The following is a 21,143-nucleotide window of genomic DNA, read 5'->3' on the forward strand; positions in this document are numbered from 1 at the left end:
AGGCAAGCCTACAGAAATGGTGAATACCCAGACCTTGACTTCTTAATCTACAAAGTGGGAGAGTGAAACAATAAGATACATTCACAAATGCTGTAATTATAATACATGGAAGAATATAAGACCCATGAGAAAAAGTATAAATAACATGTTATGGGAGCACAGAAAGGAGTAGTGATGATCTAGTTGGGAAGTGCTGAACAATGGCTGTGATAGAAGAAGAACATGGACGGTATTGGATGAGGAGCAGCAAAAACCCCAGTGTGGCTCAGTGACCCTATTAAATACTGTGGGAGCATGCTTTTTGTCTGTCACTACCTTTCCCCAAATATGTGTCCCTCATGAAAATCAGACAAAGTCCAAGTTCCTCAATTTCTGCTTCTTTTTGAGGCAGTTTTATAACCTTCTTTTCTGCTTTCCAGTGTAAAGTTGTAGTTAAATTTGGAAAGACAGCAATTCAAATTCCATTTCTACCACATTAGACAAGTTAACTTCTCTGAGCCAATTTCTTAATACCTTCCCTGTGATGCAGGGATAACAATAATAGGACTTATATGTATGGCTATGATAAAGGTCAAATGAATTAATAATGTATGTCAGAGCTCAACAAATGATGGCTTAATTATAGCAAAGAAAAATCAAGATTAGGAATCAGGAAATCCGATCTTTAGTTTGGGTACTACTGCTTTTAAGATGTGTGGCCTACATAAATTGCTTATCCTGCCTTAATTTCCCTATCTGCAAAACTAGGGGTTTGACCAAAATGATCTGTACTCTCTCTAAACTGCAGTGGTATAAGTGCTATAGACAACATTTTTATTTAACTTTGATACTAAACTATGCAATTGGATTCAATTGGAAAAAATTGCCACCATAAGTATATAATACATTGAAATTTTATTAAAAGGCTGAAAATGATTTTTTTTTAATTTGCAGCATCTTTTAATACATTTTTTGACATATATACACTTATTTGTTGAAATGCCTGGTCAGATCCTTTGCCCAGTTTTTTTTTTTAATTTTTATTGTTATTCAATTACAGTTGTATGCCTTTTCTCCCCATCCCTCCACCCCACCCCAGCTGAACCCACCTCCCTCCCCCACCTCCACCCTCTCCCTTGATTTTGTCCATGTGTCCTTTATAGTACCTATGCACCACAATGTTCATAGCCGCACAATTTACAATAGCCAAGTACTGAAAATGAAATTATAATGAGTTAGGCTGGGAGAATGATTTCAAGTGGACACAGAAAGAATAGTGATAGATCAGGTCCTATTATTATCTACCTGGATGTAAGAGAAAATAGGTAGTAAATGTTATTTTAAAAAAGCAGATGCCAAGTTCAAAGGCATTGTTTTTTAAAAAAAAAGAAAAGAAAAGAAAACATGCTCACCCTATTAATTGGTTATCCTAAGAGGTTAGGGCTGAGTATTCCTAATGCAATGAAAATTCTGTCCAAAGAGAGGATATTTAGTGTAAAGATGGTAACAGGATGTAATAGTAATGTTTTAAAAATACCCAGTGATTGAACTAAACAAAGAACATAAAGAAAATCTAAGATAGCACACTAAGATGGGTAACAGTATTAGATCAACTTTCATGCCTATTTTTTGGGGGGGGTACTCTAAAGATAGTCTTGGAATAGGAAATAGGTAGCCCTTACTCTTTAAGAAATGAAACACATCACTGTTATATTTCTGTCTCTTCAATTTTTATTCCCTCCTGTGAAATTTTATCTTTGTTCCCTACCAAATGTATAAAAAAGATGTTCATGAGATTTGGAAATGCATCAAGAAGACAAAATCATTTACCTATTTTAGATATCTCTAATATTTAACTGCACTATTGAAATTAAATGCATCAGCATGAATAGCTGAGATGATGGTGTTCTTAGGGTCCTTGCTCCTATAAGAAAAACAATGCTGAGAAATCTTTGACTCATAATCATGGATGAATCTAAGATGTTTGAATAAAATTTAACATAATGGTAATGCATCTGATAAGAAATTCTAAGGGCGCTATTTTTCATGTCCTAAATAATTGGTTGATCAAATTTGTCTGATTTTTAGATTTCTGATCACTGGAGTACATTAGAGTTCACAACTAAAGGAAATATAGTATAGTGTGATATTTTTAAAGCAGTTAATAAATTTACTCCAAAATGCCTTTTCAGCATTATGGATCATTTTATCTTTAACTAAGGCAGCTAATCATTACACCTTATAATTACAAATATCTAGTGCATACAAAAATGTTTAAAATATTAAATTAGAAAATGTGTGTTATTTTGTTACGCATTTATAATTCATAATTAAATAGGTATTTTGCAACCCTGCTAGTATACTGGATCATTTATTTTTTTGCAAAGTAACAGAATATACATTGTAGTAATACCTTCTGTAATTTCAGATTTCTCTACTACAGTAATATGTGTATTTCAAACTGCTCCAATTTATGTGTATCTTTATATCATGGTCTTCTAAAACGTATCCCAGATTGGGAATTGACATACAAATGGTCAAATAAATCAAGAAACTATTAATTTGCCCAGCAGTTTATATCTATACTTGGTACTGTATAAGAACTCCATAGATGTACTTACCAGTTTTAGGTAATAGTGAACTTGACAGATACATATAGTAGATTGATTAAAGTAATGGCCCTAATTTGCTAACACCTTTCTGTATCCCTGACATTTGCTACTGTCTTCCAGACTTTGGACTTGGTCATCTGATTTGCCTTGGCCAATGGGACAGTAACAAGCCAACAACGTAATGCACCAAAGACTTGAAAAGCACATACACATTAGTGTTTATGCTCTTGTTGTGCTTGACATGCTGCCACTATATAAATAAGCTCTAGCTAGCCTTTGAATGATGAGGCACATGAGATACACTCATGTGTAATAATGGGCTAAGTCATTCCCATCATTTACAGCACATGGGAACTAAACTCCAAGCCAGAGTGAAGCCATCCTAGTTCAAGCAGCTTTCAGCATGAACAGTCTCAGCCAAGATCAGCAGAACCTTGCCAGATCAGCAGAACTGCCCATCTCAACTGTAGACTTTCCAGCAATAACAAATGGTTATTCTTTTAAGCCACTAAGTTATGGATTGGTTTGTTACACAGCAATAAACAAATGATATGCTATATATAGGAAATACATTGCAGAACAAAAACAACTTTCCAAAGAACATTAACTTTTCCTTTGTGAGTAACTAGATTTCCAGTGTAGGAGACAATCCTGGATATGTGATCCTCCACTACTCTTGGATTAATGGATATCCAGCCTAAAAATTCTAGAGATGTTGTATTCATTAGTTTTGTTCATTAATATTTCTGTTCTCCCTTCTTTGGGGGAACAAGGTAAATTGCACTTGCCCATCTGCAGTAGACTACAAAAGTGACCATGGATTATTTTTCCCTCCTCTATCCACATTCTTCAGCAAGATGACTTGCAGCTCTTCCTGTTAAAAGGTAGATTCTACTTCCCCACATTGACTCTGGGCTTCGGCCATATGATTCCTTTAGCCATGTGAACTGGATGGAGCAAATGGGACCAAAGCTAAAGCTTAAAAAATGCTTGCACATTGGGGCTTACTCTCTCACTGACCTTGAAACCCTGTGACTGCCACCATGTCAACAAGTCAAAGCTAGTTTCTTGATGATGAGGGACAACTGGCCTGCTTGCTCTGTTGTCCCAGATGACAGCTCAACTTCAGAAACAGAATTGTCACTCTAACAGGAAGCTAATCACAAACACCTGAGTGAGCTCAGCCCAGGACAGCTGAACCTAAACAAATTGCCATTCCATAGAATCATGACCTAAATAAATAGTTGATGCTTTAAGCTATTAAGTTTTGAGGTGGTTGGTTACAACTGCAGAGCTATCTGATCTATCACTCCTTTGAAGTTAGGCATGGCCATATGATTTGCTTTACCCAATGAAATATGTCGCTTCTGGCAGAAACCTTTAAGAGCTGCACAGTGATTTAACATCTCCTTTCTCTTGTTGTGGTGACTGGGGAGGTGCCAGATGGTGGATCTCCATAAACCTGGGTCTCTGAATGGACCTGGAACAGTTCTCCCCACCCTCCTTCACACTGCCTTTTGAAGGACATATAGTTTAAGCAAGAAATAAATCTTTGTATTGAGCCACTGAATTTTTTTTACTTTTTTATTTGTTTATTTATTTTTATTGTTGTTCAAGTACAGTTGTCTCCATTTTCCCACCACCACTTTCCTCCACCCCACCCACCCCCACTTCCCACCCTCAATTCTTTCCCCCTTTGACTTTGTCCATGGGTCCTTTATACATGTTCCTTGATGACCTTTGCCTGTTATTGCTCCCCTCTTCCCCTCTCATTACTGGCAGTTTGTTCTTTATTTCAATGTCTCTGGTTATATTTTGCTTGCTTGTTTCTTTGTTGATTAGGTTCCACTTATACTTGAGATCATATGGTATTTGTTTTTCACCACCTGGCTTATTTCACTTAGCATAATGCTGTCTGGTTCCATCCATGCTGTCACAAAGGGTAGGAGCTCCTTCTTTCTTTCTGCTGTGTAGTATTCCATTGTGTAAATGTACCACAGTTTTTTGATCCACTCATTTACTGATGGGCACTTAGGTTGCTTCTAGTACTTGGCTATTGTAAATTTTGCTGCTATGAACATTGGAGTACATAGGTTCTTTTGAATTGTGTTTCAGGATCCTTAGGGTATAATCCCAGCATTAGAATTGCTGGATCAAAAGGCAGTTCCATTTTTAGTTTTTTAAGTAAATTCCATACTGTTTTCCAAAGTGGCTGCACCAGTCTGCATTCCCACCAACAGTGCACTAGGGTTCCCTTTTCTCCAGAACCTCGCCAGCACTTGTTGTTTGTTGATTTGTTTATGATGGCCATTATGACTGGTGTGAAGTCTCATTGTGGTTTTAATTTGCATCTCTCTGATGGCTAGTGATGTTGAGCATCCTTTCATATATCTCTGGGCCCTCTGTATGTCCTCCTTGGAGAAGTTTCTATTCAGGTCCATTGCCCATTTTTTAACTGGATTTCCTGTTTGTCTTCCTGGAGTAGAGTTGTGTGAGTTCTTTATATATTTTGGAGATCAAATCCTTATCTGAGGTATCATTGGCAAATATATTTTCCCATACAGTTGGTTCCCTTTTCATTTTGCTGATGTTTTCTTTAGTCATGCAGAAGCTTTTGAGTTTCAGTTACTAGAGCATAATGTAGCACATCCTATCAGGAAATTGGTACCCAGATGGAGGTAGAGTTATGACAATGGAAAACCTAAAATCTGTGGCTGTGACTTACACGCTCAGTGGATAGTGGCAAGGAAACTATTGTGAAAGGCTGGAAATTTAGTAATCCATGAAATATTTGATGTGATGAAATATTTGCTAAAACTGCTCATGTGAGTCTCCCATTCTTCTCCTTTAGCATATTTATTCTGTTCCTATCCTACCATTGTGTGTTGAATGGGGGTGTACATGCATGTGTGTGTAGGTAAAGAGGACTGATCCTTTGTCTTTTCAGGTCTCTATAACGAGAGAGGCTTATTCCTGTTCTAATACAAGGACTACCATGTTATCACCCAGAGATCCTGGAGTTTGAGATAACTGCCATTACTAAATAGAACTTGTGGATTGTCTCACTTGTGATAGGGGTGAGTGTATTTTTGTAGTGTAAAGAGAATGAACTGTAAATCAGTGACTAGAAAGATGGATTGCGGTAATCATTGGTGCTGTTCACCAGTAAATTCTGTTTATCTTTCTTCTGGGTAAATAGTAGGATTACACTTCCAAGCTTCCCTTGAAGATAGACATGCCCCTATAATTTGCTTTCATCTAAGAAACATGAGTGGAATTGCCTTGTGTCATTTTCAGGAAGAACCAGTTTGCCATTCATCTTCCTTGGGTCTATCATGCAAGTGGGGAAGTCACAGTGAGTGAGGCCTTCCTAAGCCAACGGGTTGCTTGGTGACGAAGACCTGCTGTGAAGCTCCACTCTCTAGGTCCCCCCTAACTTTGGATCTTTTGCTCCAAACTGCTTGTTACTACACCTTAAACTAACCTATCCTACCTAATGTAGATTACTGCAAAAGTGATCAGGAAAGCTACAAATGCTGATCATCTTGGCAATTAATTATTCTGAGTGGAATCAGTAACTGAAACCATCCACTCATAATTCCTAAAGCACCTTCACAAAGTGATTTTTTACTTCCTTTTCCAATTGTGAACATTCTAGAAAGGTGATTATGGGATTTTAGATTGCATTTACTTAATCTGTGAAAACAACTACATCTTCACTATGGAAAGGTAATGATGAGCAATTAAATATTTTCTTGTAGGGGAAAAAAAGAAAGGTGGATAAAGATAAGCCACAAAATAGGGAGGGTGGTACTAAACTGAAAATTCATAGTGGTTTTGAGGAAGAATTAAAACATTCCCACATACTTGTGCATAAATTTCCAGCAATACACAGAACTTCTCAGTAAACTTGGTTCGCCCCCCTGCACATATAAATACACGCACAATTGTTGTAGTGCAAAAGTCAAAAATGTCATTGACGCTTATATGCATATTTAAAGTTCTCTCTGAAGAAAAAATATTTGCCCTAGCACAGTGTAGAATTCATCCCATAATATTTGTAAAGTCCTAAACGCCATGCCACGCACTGTACTAGGGTCAGCCAAGTGAAACAAGTCACGGACATTAGTCTCAACGGGTCACTGTTTTCCAGGAGTTTACATTTTGAGGATGATAAAAAGTTTCCCCTTTGGAGGTTTTCATCCAGTCACACCCAATTTCCCGTAACTAAGTTTCGGTGAAATACATCCCGTATCTTTTCCTTAATCCCAACAAATATTTTCAGATCTGTTCTCCCTGGAAACTGTTGTTACTGCGGGATCTCTCGGGATATTTGGCAGTTATTTGGGATGCAGCCTAATGACCAGCTCGCTCCATCATTGCAGTATCGGGATGACAATGGTCTCCAAAAGTTTCCAACACTTAATGCACAAAGTGCAGCTAGAACCATCAAGGAGCGGTCTACTCTTGCGGTTTTCACCGCCCTCGTATCGCTGAACCTAAAGAAGCTAAAGCTGCTGGGTGAGACCGGGCAACACCGGCAGAGCGCAGTTCTGAGCGGAGGGCGTTGGAGGCCAAGTCCACCAGAGGCGAAACGCAGAGAAGTCGAAGTCCGGTCCACGAGCCCGGCCAGTCTACGAGACCCCGTGTGGAGGGAAGATTAAAGCGTGCCCATCCCTGCTGGACTACAAGGACCAGCATACTTGGCGCCGCAGCATCCAGCTCTGTTCTGGGACTCAGGCGCAATGGAGACTGGGAAGTGAAGTCTACGGGCAGCCCGAATCGCGACGGGAAGGCAGAAGGGAGGAGTTGTTAGTCCGCTCCACTGCACGCCGGTTCCCGGCCGGGCTCGGAGGTTCTAGCTCTTGCTTGGGTTTTCGCGGGTGGCGGGAGCAGTATGGCTAGCTTGAGTAAACTCCAGGGGGAGGAGGGAGTGGGGAGTGGAAGGGGGGCGGGGTCAGCGGAAGCGGCAGGTTGCTTCCTTCTCCTCTCGCTCCCTCCCCGCCTCTCCCTGAGGGAGCGGTTGGGAGGGGGAGGGAAGGGCAGAGGGAAGGTAGTGACACGTGTCAATCAACCCCCCTCCGGGGGGCGCGCGCTCCGGGGCTCGCGCCGAGGGCTCGCGCCCCTGCCTCGTGCCTGCGCCGCTCGTATGTAAATGAGGGCGCGTGACGCGGGACGCAGATGGACAAGGGAAGAGAGAGAATGGCCGCTGCCGCCGCCGCTGCTGCCGCCGCCGCCGCTCAGTGCCGGAGCCCTCGGTGCGCGGCGGAGAGGAGAGGATTCCGGCGGGAACTCGACTCTTGGCGCCACCGTCTCATGCACTGTGTAGGTAAGACAGACAGGGGCCGGGGAGCCGGCCCCGCGCGACGACAGCTGCCGCAACCCCGAGGAGTTTGTGGCTGAGGGGTTTAGTTGAATCTCCGGTTCGGGTCAGTTCAATGGGGGAACGAGATGGGAGCGGCGGCGGCGGCGCGGCGGCCCCGGCGCTCGCCTTTTGTCTGGGGGCTCCTCGCCCGGCGTGGTCTGCGCTCCCTCCTCTTCCCCTTTTTAGCTGTTGGGCTCCCCAGGAACTGTTAGTTCGGACCCGCTCGCCGAGCCCCGGAGGAAACCGCTCGCTCGCGCTGTCCCCGAAACTCCTCGGCGCCCCTCGCCGCCCGCGTCCACCTTGTCAGGAGGGAGGAAGCGGCCCAGCGGGTCCGCAGCCGGGCGGAGGGGAGCCGGCGGCCGGGGCCGGCGGGAGAAAGGCGGACTGATCCTCGCCCCCGCCGGGCGCACACACACCCCCTTGTCGCCGCTGGGGACCTGGCCGGCCGCAGCGGCGGAGTTCCAGGGGAGGGGGAGCCGGGCGATCCCCCCCGGGCGCTCTCGCGGCTGGGACCTCGGGTGGGCTGGCGGGGGGCTAGGGGCATTGGGGGCGTCGCCCGAGGGGCGGGGGCGCCCTACTCTGCCCTCTCGCGCTTGGTGGCGGCGGCGCTGTGTGTACCCCTTTAAGAAGGAGCCGCTCGAGCGCTGACGGTTGGGATTTGAAGTTCTTCCTCCCTCTTTGGAAGTCTTGACGGCGGAGGTGGGGGTTAGGGGGCTGTTGTCATAGCGATGACACCCTCGACCCCCTTCTCCTCGTGGACGCCCCGACCACTGTGGTCCTCTTTTACTGTCATGTGATGGACCCGTCCCTGCACAGACACACACATCGCCCTCCCCACCTCGCATCCCATTCTCTTGCCATTCCGTCTTCCCTTTTGGTGGGGGCGGAATCGTTTCTGCTTCAAACTTCTGAGCTCAGGACTGTCATTCTGCGGGTTGCTCGGGGTGAAGGGAGGTGGTGGGGACTGTCCGACCTTGCCACTGTCGCTGTTTTGTCAGAGTGGGACGTTGTGCTTGGAGCTGTTGTCCAGCAGGTTGGTTTATGGGCAGAAAGGGGTCGACACGGGTAATGGGATGGGGTGTGTTGTGCGTGTTTGTTTTGGAAAGGTGTCTTGGGTAGGAGAGTGGGGGAAGACGAAAGAGGAGTAGTGGCAGCAGCTTGCTTGATTGGCGATTAAATCGTGGCATTTGGAGTTAAGGCACTAATCTTAGTGCCTTAAGAAAACAACTGTCTCACCTTGTTTCCATCTCTTCGGGCGCCACTTCGCGCCCCTTCCTACCCCCACTCCCCTTAGATTTGTTTAGTTAGGGCCTGGATGAAGATCCTCCTTGTTTTTCACTAGCGAAAAGGAGATCACAGTAGGATAAACTAGTAGAACTTCAACTCAGAAATGTGCGCTGCAGAATACGATGGACAGAGGAAGACGTACGAGAAGGAAAACTACTCTGATTAGGGGCATTTAAGTTATGTTTAAGCAATTTACTGTTTACCCTTAAAAATATGTTTTGGTCTTATCTAAGGAAACGTTCTGGTAAAAAGGCTTTAGTCAAGTATTCATAAGTGATTTTAGTTCTTTAAAAAAGTGTAGAAAAACCTCAAGGTATTCTTAATATAAAAATTTTAAGCTAAGTGTTACTAGTGCTTCCTGAATACAAAATGGACCCGTTTTTATAATTGCTTCTGCAAAGATCTCTTCCACTGACGGCCTGCTTAGAAATTGTTGAATTCCTTGAGTGGGAATCAAGCAGGGTAACAGCATTGTGACACTGGCCCGCGATGTTACTGTGTTAAGTTTTCCTGAGGCAAGCAGTGATTTGTGATATCTTTGGTCAGTTTTACGGTTTTGAATATTTTCGGGTTTTTTTAATCCTCTCATCTTCTTGCTTCTTTAGATACATTAAGTATGGCTCGGAACTCAAAAATATATACGCTTCTGAAAAAGTCGAATTTTAATTAAACACAAAATTAATTAGATTTAATGGGAAAAAAAGTACTTTCTGCCTTACCTTCTTGGATACTTGAAGTAGGATTGGGAGACATTGAAAATTGAGTTAATGCTGTTATGTATAATATGCAATCTCTGTATTATAATTTTAATGTAATATATATTTGTACTGTATTTGAAAGAAGAATTTTAACTGGGCTCTAACTGTATTTGAGAATTGTTTCCCAGAGTACCAGTCCTAGTCAGGAGACCCGATAAGACCCATCTAATACTTTGTTTTTGTCATTATTTTTACATAATCAATAAAACTCTTTTAAACAGGATATATACTTGTTGATTGGGTTTTCAGGACCCTATGTGTGAAGCACCCATTCATACTGTAAACTGGGATTAAATGAAGTTTACATACTTATTTTAATTTACCTTTTGCTATTAATGTGCTTACATTCAATATTTCACTTTGTAAACATATTTGTAAATGCTATATTTTTCCTTTTCATGTTTGTATGTGTGTGAGTATATATATATATACACACGTATATATATTTCTGTATTGCATATTCGGTGCTCTTATGGCTTGAAATCATTTTTATAAAATATCCTGTCTGCCTTAGAGGAAGAAAAGGATTCAAAAATGTTATTTTTAAATGAGATAAGGAAATTGTAAGCAGGGTTGTACAGCAAGTAAGTATTGAGCCAATAGTGAAGTTTTAAATCTCAATTCTTAGAGTTGGCCTTTTAAATTAATCTCATTCATTTCTTTTGTAACATACATTATCTAATTTTATAGGGGGAAAAGTTCATCATGCTTGTAGTTAGCTGAGATGTATAACTCTTGATAAGGAAAATTATGTTTCCTTTCTATATTTGTGGAACTCATCTCTTCTGATTCATGACTATGATTTATTTCTTTTTTTATAATTTATTTGAAGAGTTATCCTATAAGCTGTATGTCCCAATCAATACCTTTATTTACAGTGTGATGCTGATTGTAATTTGATTATTTTTCTATAATCATCATGATCTATAATTTTGAGTATGCTCATCTAACATATTTTCATGCTTATTGGATACATTAAATAGTATTCTAGTGTTTGGTATAATATTGAGATATAACAGATACAGTATTGAATCCTGTGGAATATATCATTAGTAACTGTTAAGTTACAAAATTTGAAACAATGTAAAGTCCAGGAGAAAAGAAATGCACTTATGTAATTTTAAATATTATCAGAACTTGTATGGTCTACTAGAATATTTGATCTGGGAGATAAACCAAGTTTTTTTGTTCTTGTTGTTTTGAATTTTTTACTTTTAATTTTGATATAATTTCAGACTAGAAAAGTTGGAAGAATAATACAAAGAACTCCTATATACCCTAACCCATATTCACTAGTTATATTATATTGTGCTGCATTTGCTTTATCCTTCTTGCCTTGGACAGAATATTCATATTCTGTCCATCCATCTTATTTCAAAATAATTTGAGGGTAATTTGGAGATATCATACCTCTTTACTAGTAAATTCTTCAGTGTATATTTCCTAAAATCAAAGACTTTGTTTTACCTAACCACAGTGTAGTTGTTAAACCCTGGAGATTTAACATTGACATAATACTGTTATCTAAATCTCAATCCATATTCAAATTTTATCTCTCTATTTTATCTGTAAGCTCTTCCTCCCCTTAATCCAGCATTGTGTAGTGCATTTGTCATCACATCTTTTTAGTCCCTTTTAATGTAGAACACTTTCTCAGTTTCTCTTGTATTTCTTAACCTTGACAATTTTTGAAAAGTATAGGATAGTTATTTTGTAGAATGTGTCCCAATTTGAATTTGTCTGTTGTTTTTTCATGATCAGATTGATTGTGCATTTTCGTTGAAAATAACTCTGAAGAGAGATGTCCTGTGCTTCTTAGTATACCATATCTTGAGGTTCATATTGTTGGCTTTGAAAATTTGGTGAAAGCATTATTCTCCATATTTCTCCCTAAAAGTTATCATTTATCCTTTTGTAATCAATATGTAATTTTGGGGAAAATACTTTGAGAAATAGGATATTTATATGACCTCATCAAAATTTCATCCACAAGGTTTTTATTAAGATTTTATTTTAATTTTTAAAAGATTTTATTTACTTATTTTTAGACAGGGGAAGGGAGGGAGGAAGAGAAGGAGAGAAGCATCACTGTGTGGTTGCCTCTCCCTTGCTCCTAATGGGGACATTGCCCACAACCCTGGCATGTGCCTGACTAGGAATTGAAGCTGCGACCCTTTAGTTCTCAGGCCAGTGCTCAATCCACTGAGCCACACCAGCCAGGGCTTTTTAAAAAGATTTTTTAAAAGATTTTATTTATTTTTAGAGAGAGGGAAGGAGGGAGAAAGAGAGGGAGCAAAACAATGATGTGCGAGAGAAACATTGATTGGTTGCCTCTCACAGGTACCCCAGCCAGGTACTGGGCCACAACCCAGGCACGTGGGTGACCCGAATGGAACCTTTCGCTTTGCAGGAGGACTCCCAATCAACTGAGCCACGCCATTCAGGGCTCACCCACAAGTTTTAACATCCATTCATGATTTTATAACTTCATTATTCCTACCATAATTAGTAGTTGATCTTCTATAATAAACCAGTCTTTCCCATATCCTTCACTATTTATTTATTTGGTTACTTAGTTATTTTTATCACTATGAATTCGTGGATTCTAATTTAAGCACTGCTTAAATTCATTACTATTATCATTTTTTTTCTATGTTGTCCCTGTTTGGCCAATCGGAGCCTGCCTCATCAATCTAGTTCCAGTGGGGTTTTTTTTGACAAATCACATCTCTTCTTAACCTTCCCCACCCAATGACTTTTTGACTACTTCCTGCCAAAACAACATATTCCAGGCTCATCTTTTACTTTACCTATCCCATCCCTAACATCAGCCATCTATCCAAGGAGCCCTTCATTCTTTTGAGTAGAAAATACATTTAGATACTAAAATCTGAACATTAGGTTTCAGGGCTCTGTTTTTAAACCTTATTTTTCTGAGTTGGAAGGTAATAAGTATTGTAATTGATTTGCCCAAGGCTGAAACAGCAAAACAAAATGGTGAAGGTTTGGTTAGAATTATTCTATAAATAAACACCAGAGTCTTTCCTACATACCAGTGTTGTCCAGTAGAAATATGATGGAAGCCAAATGTGTAATTTAAAATTTTTACTAACTGCATTAACAAAGCAATTTTAATTAGCCTGCTATACTCAGATATTTTAGCATTAAGCCTTACTAATATTTTACATTCTTTTTTAATATTGAGTCCTTGAAATTAGGTATTTTACGTATATAGCACATCTGAATTTGGACTAGCCACATTTCAGGCGCTAATAGCCATATGTGGCAAGTGGCTTCCGCATTGCATCAGACAACGTAGTTCTATAGTGTAGTGGCTCCAGGCAGCTCGTAATTACCATTTAGTGGTAATAAGTACCACTTATTTTAAAACTGTTGATAATAACCACATCTATAGCTTAATTAATTTTTCCCCAAATCTTTTATTTGAATAGTGTAATACCTGTGTTTGCATCCTTGCTTTACCACTTACAGTGTGGACCTATCTGTCCACAAATAGTGGTGATTTACTTAACCTATCTGTACTTCAGTTTCTTGCTTGTAAAGTGGAGATAATGAGCTCATTTGAGAATTAATTGTGTTGATATATATTAATTTGTACCCACACATAGAAAGCATTCTATAAATGTTGCCATTATTATTATTGATTTACACAGGTTATTAGCAGATTTGAGCTTTACAGTTTTGCCAGTAGATTCTTCCTGGTGGGAATGCTGATGAACAATAAAAAGATCATGAGGCATGTTAGAGGAAAAGACAGTAAAAGCATAAATGATACGTATTTTAGGGTATGATAGAGCCAGAGCCAGAATCATAGAGGTTTAGAATCATAGTATATCACTTAGCCTAATTGTGGCTTTTTGTGTATGAGACCAAAAGACAGTTGATGCCTTCTTAGATGTTCTAAGGCATATTTTGGCTTTGTAGTAACTGAAAACAAAACATTAATTTAAATTTATTTTAAAGTCCTGGCTGGTGTAGCTTAGCGGATTGAGCACGGGCCTGTGAACCAAAGGGTTGCCGGTTCAATTCCCAGTCAGGGCACATGCCTGGGTTGCGGGCCAGGTCCCCAATTGGAGGCGTACAAGGGGCAACCACACATTGATGTTTCACTCCCTCTCTTTCTCCTTCCCTACCTCTCCCTCTAAAAAATAAATAAAATCTTTTAAAAAATAAATATATTTTTAAAAATTCATGTAATACTAAAGCTACTCTTAGTTGGTACATGTTCTCTATTTTACTCTTCCTGTTACCTCATCACTATCTTAGAGCACTGTACTCTGTGTTTGTTGAGTAGACTTTCTTCCAAACTACATGCCCCATCCATAATCAGCAGTATCAGTGTCAGAGAATATTTGTTTCCTTTATTTTTAACCTCTGAAGAAGTTCTGGTAGCACTTCATAGAGCTAAAACATTTAAAGATGGGATAGTCCAGGTAAATAAAAGTAGATAATCAATGTGACACCTCTTTCTGGCTGCTGCTTGCTTTCTGCTCTTTTGATTTTCCAGTAACCTCTAGCTCATCTTGTTACTCTTGCAATGTAAATCCCAGAAGGGTAGATTTACTTAGAAATCTGGATTTGATGAAGACTGGTATGATAGGTCAACTACCCCAACATCTTGGTTGTACAACTATTTTTTTCAAGCACTAGCAGATTTTTATCCACTTAAAAAGATGTAAATTATGGTACTGCCTTAATAACGTGCATTAGACAAATGGAATGTAGGACGATAATGAGTAGTTGAGTGCTAAAGACATATCCAGATTTCCCTGTAAAATAGGTATATCGATAGATTTTGCATGTAAAATTTGAAATTCTGAGTACTTCTGGATTATTTTATACTTGGAAGTATAAAATTCTGCTACTTTTAGGACCCAGCAGTGTGGGAATTTTGTGTTTTTACAGATGTTAGATTTGGGATATGGACTGGTTGGAATATAGTGTAGCCTTCCTTTTGCATGGGACTGTCTGTTAACTTTCCTTTGGTTGGCTGCGTGTGTGCAACCTTCCCTGCTTGGCTGTGCACCCTGACAGGCAGGTGTTTATTGTGTCATGTAGGTCCCCCTGACTTGTATGACTTTCAACCCTGGTTCTTCTATCACAGTGCACCCCTGGGAGGAGCAACAAAGGCATGTAGATACTTGGATATTCAATTTCTTCTTTATTAGTAAATCTAACCGTTACCAATTAAAATTCTACATTTTTATGTATTGAGTTTCTTTTTTGATAATATTCCCTGCTTTTGGTGTACAAGTGGCCAGCATTCATGGGTGACAGGTTAACAGTTAGAGTACCAGGTTCATAGGTTCAACATTTTGGGGACCCATTTAATTTTATGAGAGTCCATATTTGGGGCTGAATGTATCAAGTAAATCTTTCAAAAGTTTTTTTTTTTTCACCACAGAATATAGATAAGAGAATGTGAATAGGCCCAGACCAACCTACTGCTCCCACTAGGAAACTAAGGTAACGAAATAATGCCATATTTGTATTTGAACAATAGCACTTTGTTTTTAATTAAAACTAAATAAAAATTTTGTTTTGAAGCCTAGCTGGGTAGCTCAGCATAAATAAGTGGAGCAGCAAATTGATGTCTGTTTGTCTGTCTCTCTCTCCTTTCCCTTCTCTCTCTAAAAAATGTTTTGAGAATTTTTGTGTTTTCTAGAAAATATAACTTAAAAAAGAATCACTTTTCTAAATATCTTCTCATTTCCTTTTATAGTTTTCCCACAATTGGCAACAATGCTATCCTGCTTGCTTATATTTGCCTTTTGTTTTTCTTTTTTCTTTACCCCAAATGTGTTGCCAAGTTATTACTTTCTTTTAAAATATCTCCTGGATTCAGTTTTTCTAATAAAGTATTTGTGCAGATTCAGGTAAGATTCTGGTTTATGTCAATATCTGCATTGCTGGTTTTACTGTCTTTCAGTCTAGGTTATAACCTGCATTTAATCATTGTTTGAAATAGCTGCTTTGACATGGGAGTTTACAAAGCAGTAGTTATCTCCCATTTGTCCTCTTTTCATCAGGTAAAAGCTCCTAACCATATTCAGTTAGTTGATCATAGTCTACCAGACTGGTCTTCCCTATTTGTTTTCCTACTTTCTTCTTTAGACAGCCCAACCATTTGCATCTACTTTTACTTCTCTGTTACATACATTCCCCAAAATTCTTGAATATCTTTTTAGTTATACCTTCCACTCTATATACTCCGTCACCTTTATAATTCAGTTGCAACCTAGAGTCTTAAGAAAAGTATTTGTTGAAAAACAAGATTGAGACCCTTTCTCCACTAATTCAAATTGACTGGTTCTTTTCTGATGGATATGTGTAAGGTGTATGTATAGAGGAAGTAACTTTATCCAGTAATCTTCATATTTAAATAGTAATCCATTTAGTGACAAGGCACTAAGCCTTCCCAAATGACAGAATGAAGTATTGAAATAATACTGTTCCTTTCTTAATCTCTACCATCATAACCCTAGGCACAAGTCATTTCACCTTCCACAGATGGAGATCTGTGAAACTAGGATAATGTCTGTCCTGAAATGTTCACTATTTTTTGTTTTTATGAAAGATGTATAATACTTATATAGTAGTGGTTTCTCAACTGAAGATATAAATTAGGGAATTATCAGCATGCAAATGGATAAGATCGCCCAGGGGTAAAGGATAGTATAATGACAGGAGTAGAGTACTCAGCACCTTGCCTTAAGGACTCTTAACAATTTTTTAGGCAAAGGAAGAACAGCCTCAAAGTAAGGCCACTGAACTTTTACACTAAAAGTAAGTCCACTGGCTAAGTAGAAAACCAGGGGAGAGTAGTATCACCAAATATAAGAGAAGTGCATTAAAATAAGAAGGGATTGTTACGTGTTGATGAGATGTCTACCATGAAACATGGACCTTGACTAAATTTCAGCAGAGTGGTGTGAGGATGGAAGCCATATTGTAATAGGTTAGAAAGTAACTAAGATGAGTATAAGTGGACATAACGTTTATAGTAGACTATTCATTTGAGAAGATACATTTTGAGGAAGAACATTTAAAGCAGTAATTGATAGAATCAGGTCTAGGGATGTTTGTTTGTTCAGGTGGGAGATACCATTTAGAATATTAAGTAAGGTGGGGAATACTTTTTTGAGTCAATAATATTCATGATGCCCTGGCCTGTGTGGCTCAGTAGGTTGGGTATGGTTCCTTGAGGTGCCAGGGTTGCGTGTTCAGTCCCCATTAGGGGTGTGTGCAGGAGGCAGCCAATCGACGTTTCTCTCCCTCTCTTTCCCTTCCCCTCTCTCTGGAATCAGTAAAAGAAAAAAACACTTTTAAAAATATTATTCATGATTATTTGATGTTTAATTAATCTGAGACTTGATAGTAACAAAATATTGAGTCAGATAAATTAGATGAAAAATAGGATGGTTTTGGTTTGAATCATTGAATGTGGACCCTAAATTTATCTCTTATTTTTCTCCAAAAGTATTTTACCAACTAAGTTCATCACTAAGATATGGTATATGTGGCATTAGTGTGTTACACATTTTAAAGGAATGATTTTTTTCAATTAATTTACTGTTGTTGCTTAAGTATTTGGAGTCATACTATGTGCCAATTGATTGAGTTTTCTCATGTGATGAGGACTTTGAAGATTTACTCTGAGCAACTTTCAAATATGCAGTAAAGTATTATTAACTATAGTCACCACACTATACTTTACATCCCCATGACTTACTTATTTTGTTATTGGACATTTGTACCTTTTGACCCCTTTCATCATTTCACCTGCCCCCTATTCCCTACCATTCTCTGCATCTATGAGCTTGGTTTAAAAATATTAGTTTTTTCAATGATAAGTTTGTATTGAAGAACTTGACTTGGAACTAAGGCCAAAATTAGACATTGGACTTCTTTACCTCCCTATTCCCCTTGACTGAATTTACCAATCTATTATAGACAGAGCAGCTGAAGCTGTGGGCCTCTTCTAAAATACAGGGAAGCTCTATCCCAGTGAGTTTTCCCTGTGATTTGCTTATTGGTAGGTATGACTGTCTAAGCAGAGTGAGCAGAAGGGTTGGCCATGCATGAAAAATGACCTTTAAAACATTAATCCATCCCACTACAAACAACAATCAGGATGTTGCCAGTATTAGTCATTTCTCTTTCCTTTGGGAGGGCTGAATAAGAGGTAGAGAAAAGGGCAGAAGTTTCTTCCAAATTCTTACCCCAAGAATGTGATGTGTTGGGAAAGGTAAAAAAAACTGTGGGTTGAGTAAAAAATATATATATTGTCTACACTAGAAACAGGGTTTAGACTTTGCTTTTTAGAGAGCTCACAATTATCAGGGATGTTAAATATTAGAGTTGGTATAATATAATGGAAAGGCAGAGGAGGGAGCAATTAATTTTGATTTGAAGGATCTGAAATTACTAGGCTTCAAAAGACTGAATGCAAGTAGGATTCCGGCCCTTTTTATTGTAAAGGGCTGGATAATAAATGTTTTAGGCTTTGAAGGACATATGGTCTCTATTGCAACTACTCAACTATGCTGTTGTAGCACAAAAGCATTACATAAATGAATGAGCATGTCTGTGTTCCAGTAAAAAAAAAATTACTGACAAAAATAGGTGGATTTGGCCTACAGGCCATAGTTTGCTGATCCCTAAGTTAATTTAAATGATGCAGCAGGAGAGTAGGTTGGAAGGAACAGGCAGAGGGATAGAATGAGCAAAGGTATAGAAGTCTAAATGATGATATATCCTAAAAATATTCAGCAATCTAATATTGGAATATAGGGTGGGAGTAGGAAGTAGGACTGGAAGTATAAATTAAGGCCTCTACAAGGAGGAAATTATGAGCCTTTGAAGTTTTTTTTAATGGATAATAAGCATGATCAGATAAGTCTGCTTATTTTCATTTTGAACATCTGCTGTTGGTTCAGGTTTGAGGGGTTTCTGTTTGTAATGGTTTTAAAGAAGCTCAAAATTGAATCAGCCCTTTTAAATTAAAATCGGAAAAATGAGCAATCTATTATATATTTAATATATTAATTAAAATATTAGATTGCTGAAGTACTCTCACATGACGTCTTTCTTTTCTAATTAGGCTCTGAACAACTTGAAAAATAAAACAAGGGAAAAGATGGAAACCAAATTGTCACTTCTAATACTAATAGAGACCAGGTTAGAGGAATAGCTTGGCAGGAGAGTCAGGTGGTCTGTCTTAGGCCAACTTATGCACCGTCCTAGGTGTACTAGGGAAGGACAGCAGAATATGTGCTCTCTGCAGGTATGTTCTCCCAGTAGCTTGCTACCAAGGGGAAAAGGAGCGGAACTAAGCTCTTTCTCCTCAGTTCTTCCTTCCAAAATCAGGTCAGTCACTTCACTTCCCTAGGGGTGAAGAGAGGCTCAGATTGTTCTTATGAAGCATCATGCCTCGTAGAAACCAGAAGCAAGGAAAAGGTGTTCTAACAATTAAAGCTAATTTTTGCAGAGTTAAATTGGGGGATAAGTGTACTGGAAGCAATATGACTGTTATACTGAAAATAAGTCAACTTACCTGTTCTGGGTCTTTTTAAAAATATGTAATTCTAGTGGTGGAAGAGACTATATTTCTTAAATTCATAAAATTAGTGGTTTTGTTTTGTTTTACTAATCATGATATTTTGTTTTATTTTTTTTATTCAGTTACAATTGTCTGCATTTTCTCCCCTTTCCTCCACCCCAGCCAATCCCACCTCCCTCCCCCACCTCTACCCTCCCCCTTGATTTTGTCCTTGTGTCCTTTATATTAGTTCCTGTAGACCCCTCTCCCCATTATCCCCTCCCCACTCCCCTCTGGCTATTGTTACATTGTTCTTAATTTCAATGTCTCTGGTTATATTTTGTTTGCTTTTTTCTTTTGTTGATTATGTTCCAGTTAAAGGTGAGATCATATGGTATTTGTCCCTCACCGCCTGGCTTATTTCACTTAGTATAATGCTCTCCAGTTCCATCCATGCCGTTGCAAAGGGTATAAGCTCCTTCTTTCTCTCTGCTGTGTAGAATTCCATTGTGTAAATGTACCATAGTTTTTGGGATGGGCACTTAGGTTGCTTCCAATACTTGGCTGTTGTAAATTAGTCTTTTTTTAAATGAACTAGATTTTCCACAGGTATGTAAGAAACTTAAATAAAATGCATGTTTGGCTAGAAAAGAAAGAGAAGAACTTCCTTCTTTATCAATTTTCAATGGACTTTTTAGATTTAGAAGAAACTATTTTTAAAAACAGCACTGTTTCTTTATATGGGAAAAGCAGGTACTTTGACAAATAGATGATTCTATTAATTAGTTCTGATTATGGGCACTTGTGCAGTTTATTCACTGGTATCTTTCTTTAAAATATCATTTGTTCTTCCTGTCCTCTTTCCCTTCTTTTCTGAACAGTTTAGGACTAAAACCATTGGGAGGAACCAAACAAGAGTAAGTGTCCACACTGGGTGGGGTATGTGGGAGGCGGAGCCGTGTCCTTTTCGAGGGGTGGGATATCAGAGCCTGTCAGGCGTGAGGAGGGTTGATGGAGTTGTGAGGGGTCAGGAGCAGTCTGCACATTGGAACCCAAGCCGGGTCAGTGTGGTATCTGTGAAGAAGAGTAGACTGATGTGGGGGGAGGTCAGTTGTTCCAGTGAGGGTGCATCCCCACCTGAACAGGGTAAGAGTGTAAGGAGGGCATGTACTTGGAGCTGGGGGTAGGGGCAATGTTAGGGTGTCCGCAGGCTTCCCCAGGCAAGAGGATAGGCTGCTTTGGGTATGTTGAGGCCCAAGTGGGCTGAGGATAAAAGAGTACATGCATAAAAGCATCTTAGTGCAAGATATCAGAGCCTGAGGGTAGGAAGAGGAAGACATCCCAGTAGAGGGTAAGCTCAATATGGAATTTTAGAGCTTCAACAGGATGAAAAGTGGTGCCAAGCATGAAGAACTGGGGCCTGAACAAAGAAGGTTAAATGCGTGGAAGAGGTGTGAGAGTATTGAGCCAGCCAGGGAGGGGTTAGGAGAGCATCCATGCAGGGATGGGAAGGTCTCCACATGGGAGATTGGTTACATACAGGGAGACTGGTCAAATAAACAAATATTAAAGACATGAGA

General features: G+C 39.4%; 1 protein-coding gene across 8 annotated transcripts in view; it reads left to right on the forward strand.

The window, feature by feature from the left end:
• The first annotated feature begins 7,560 nt into the window (after nt 1-7,560).
• Nucleotides 7,561-21,143, forward strand: part of LCORL (ligand dependent nuclear receptor corepressor like) — a 128,109-nt gene continuing 114,526 nt past the window's right edge. Inside the window, exons 1-2 of one of the 8 annotated variants that reach the window (XM_053923099.1) lie at nt 7,788-7,920; nt 15,427-15,488. Coding sequence is in view for 5 of the 8 variants with exons in the window: in XM_045182952.3 (XP_045038887.2) it covers nt 7,773-7,920 (148 nt within the window). In the remaining 3 variants the exon portion in view is untranslated. Of the gene's footprint in view, nt 7,921-15,426; nt 15,489-21,143 lie in introns of all 8 variants that reach the window. The other 7 variants (XM_045182952.3, XM_053923103.2, XM_024573881.3 and 4 more) reach the window with 7 other exon arrangements.

This window comes from Desmodus rotundus, chromosome 4 (genome assembly GCF_022682495.2).
Source record: "Desmodus rotundus isolate HL8 chromosome 4, HLdesRot8A.1, whole genome shotgun sequence".
Taxonomy (NCBI): Eukaryota; Metazoa; Chordata; class Mammalia; order Chiroptera; family Phyllostomidae; genus Desmodus; species Desmodus rotundus.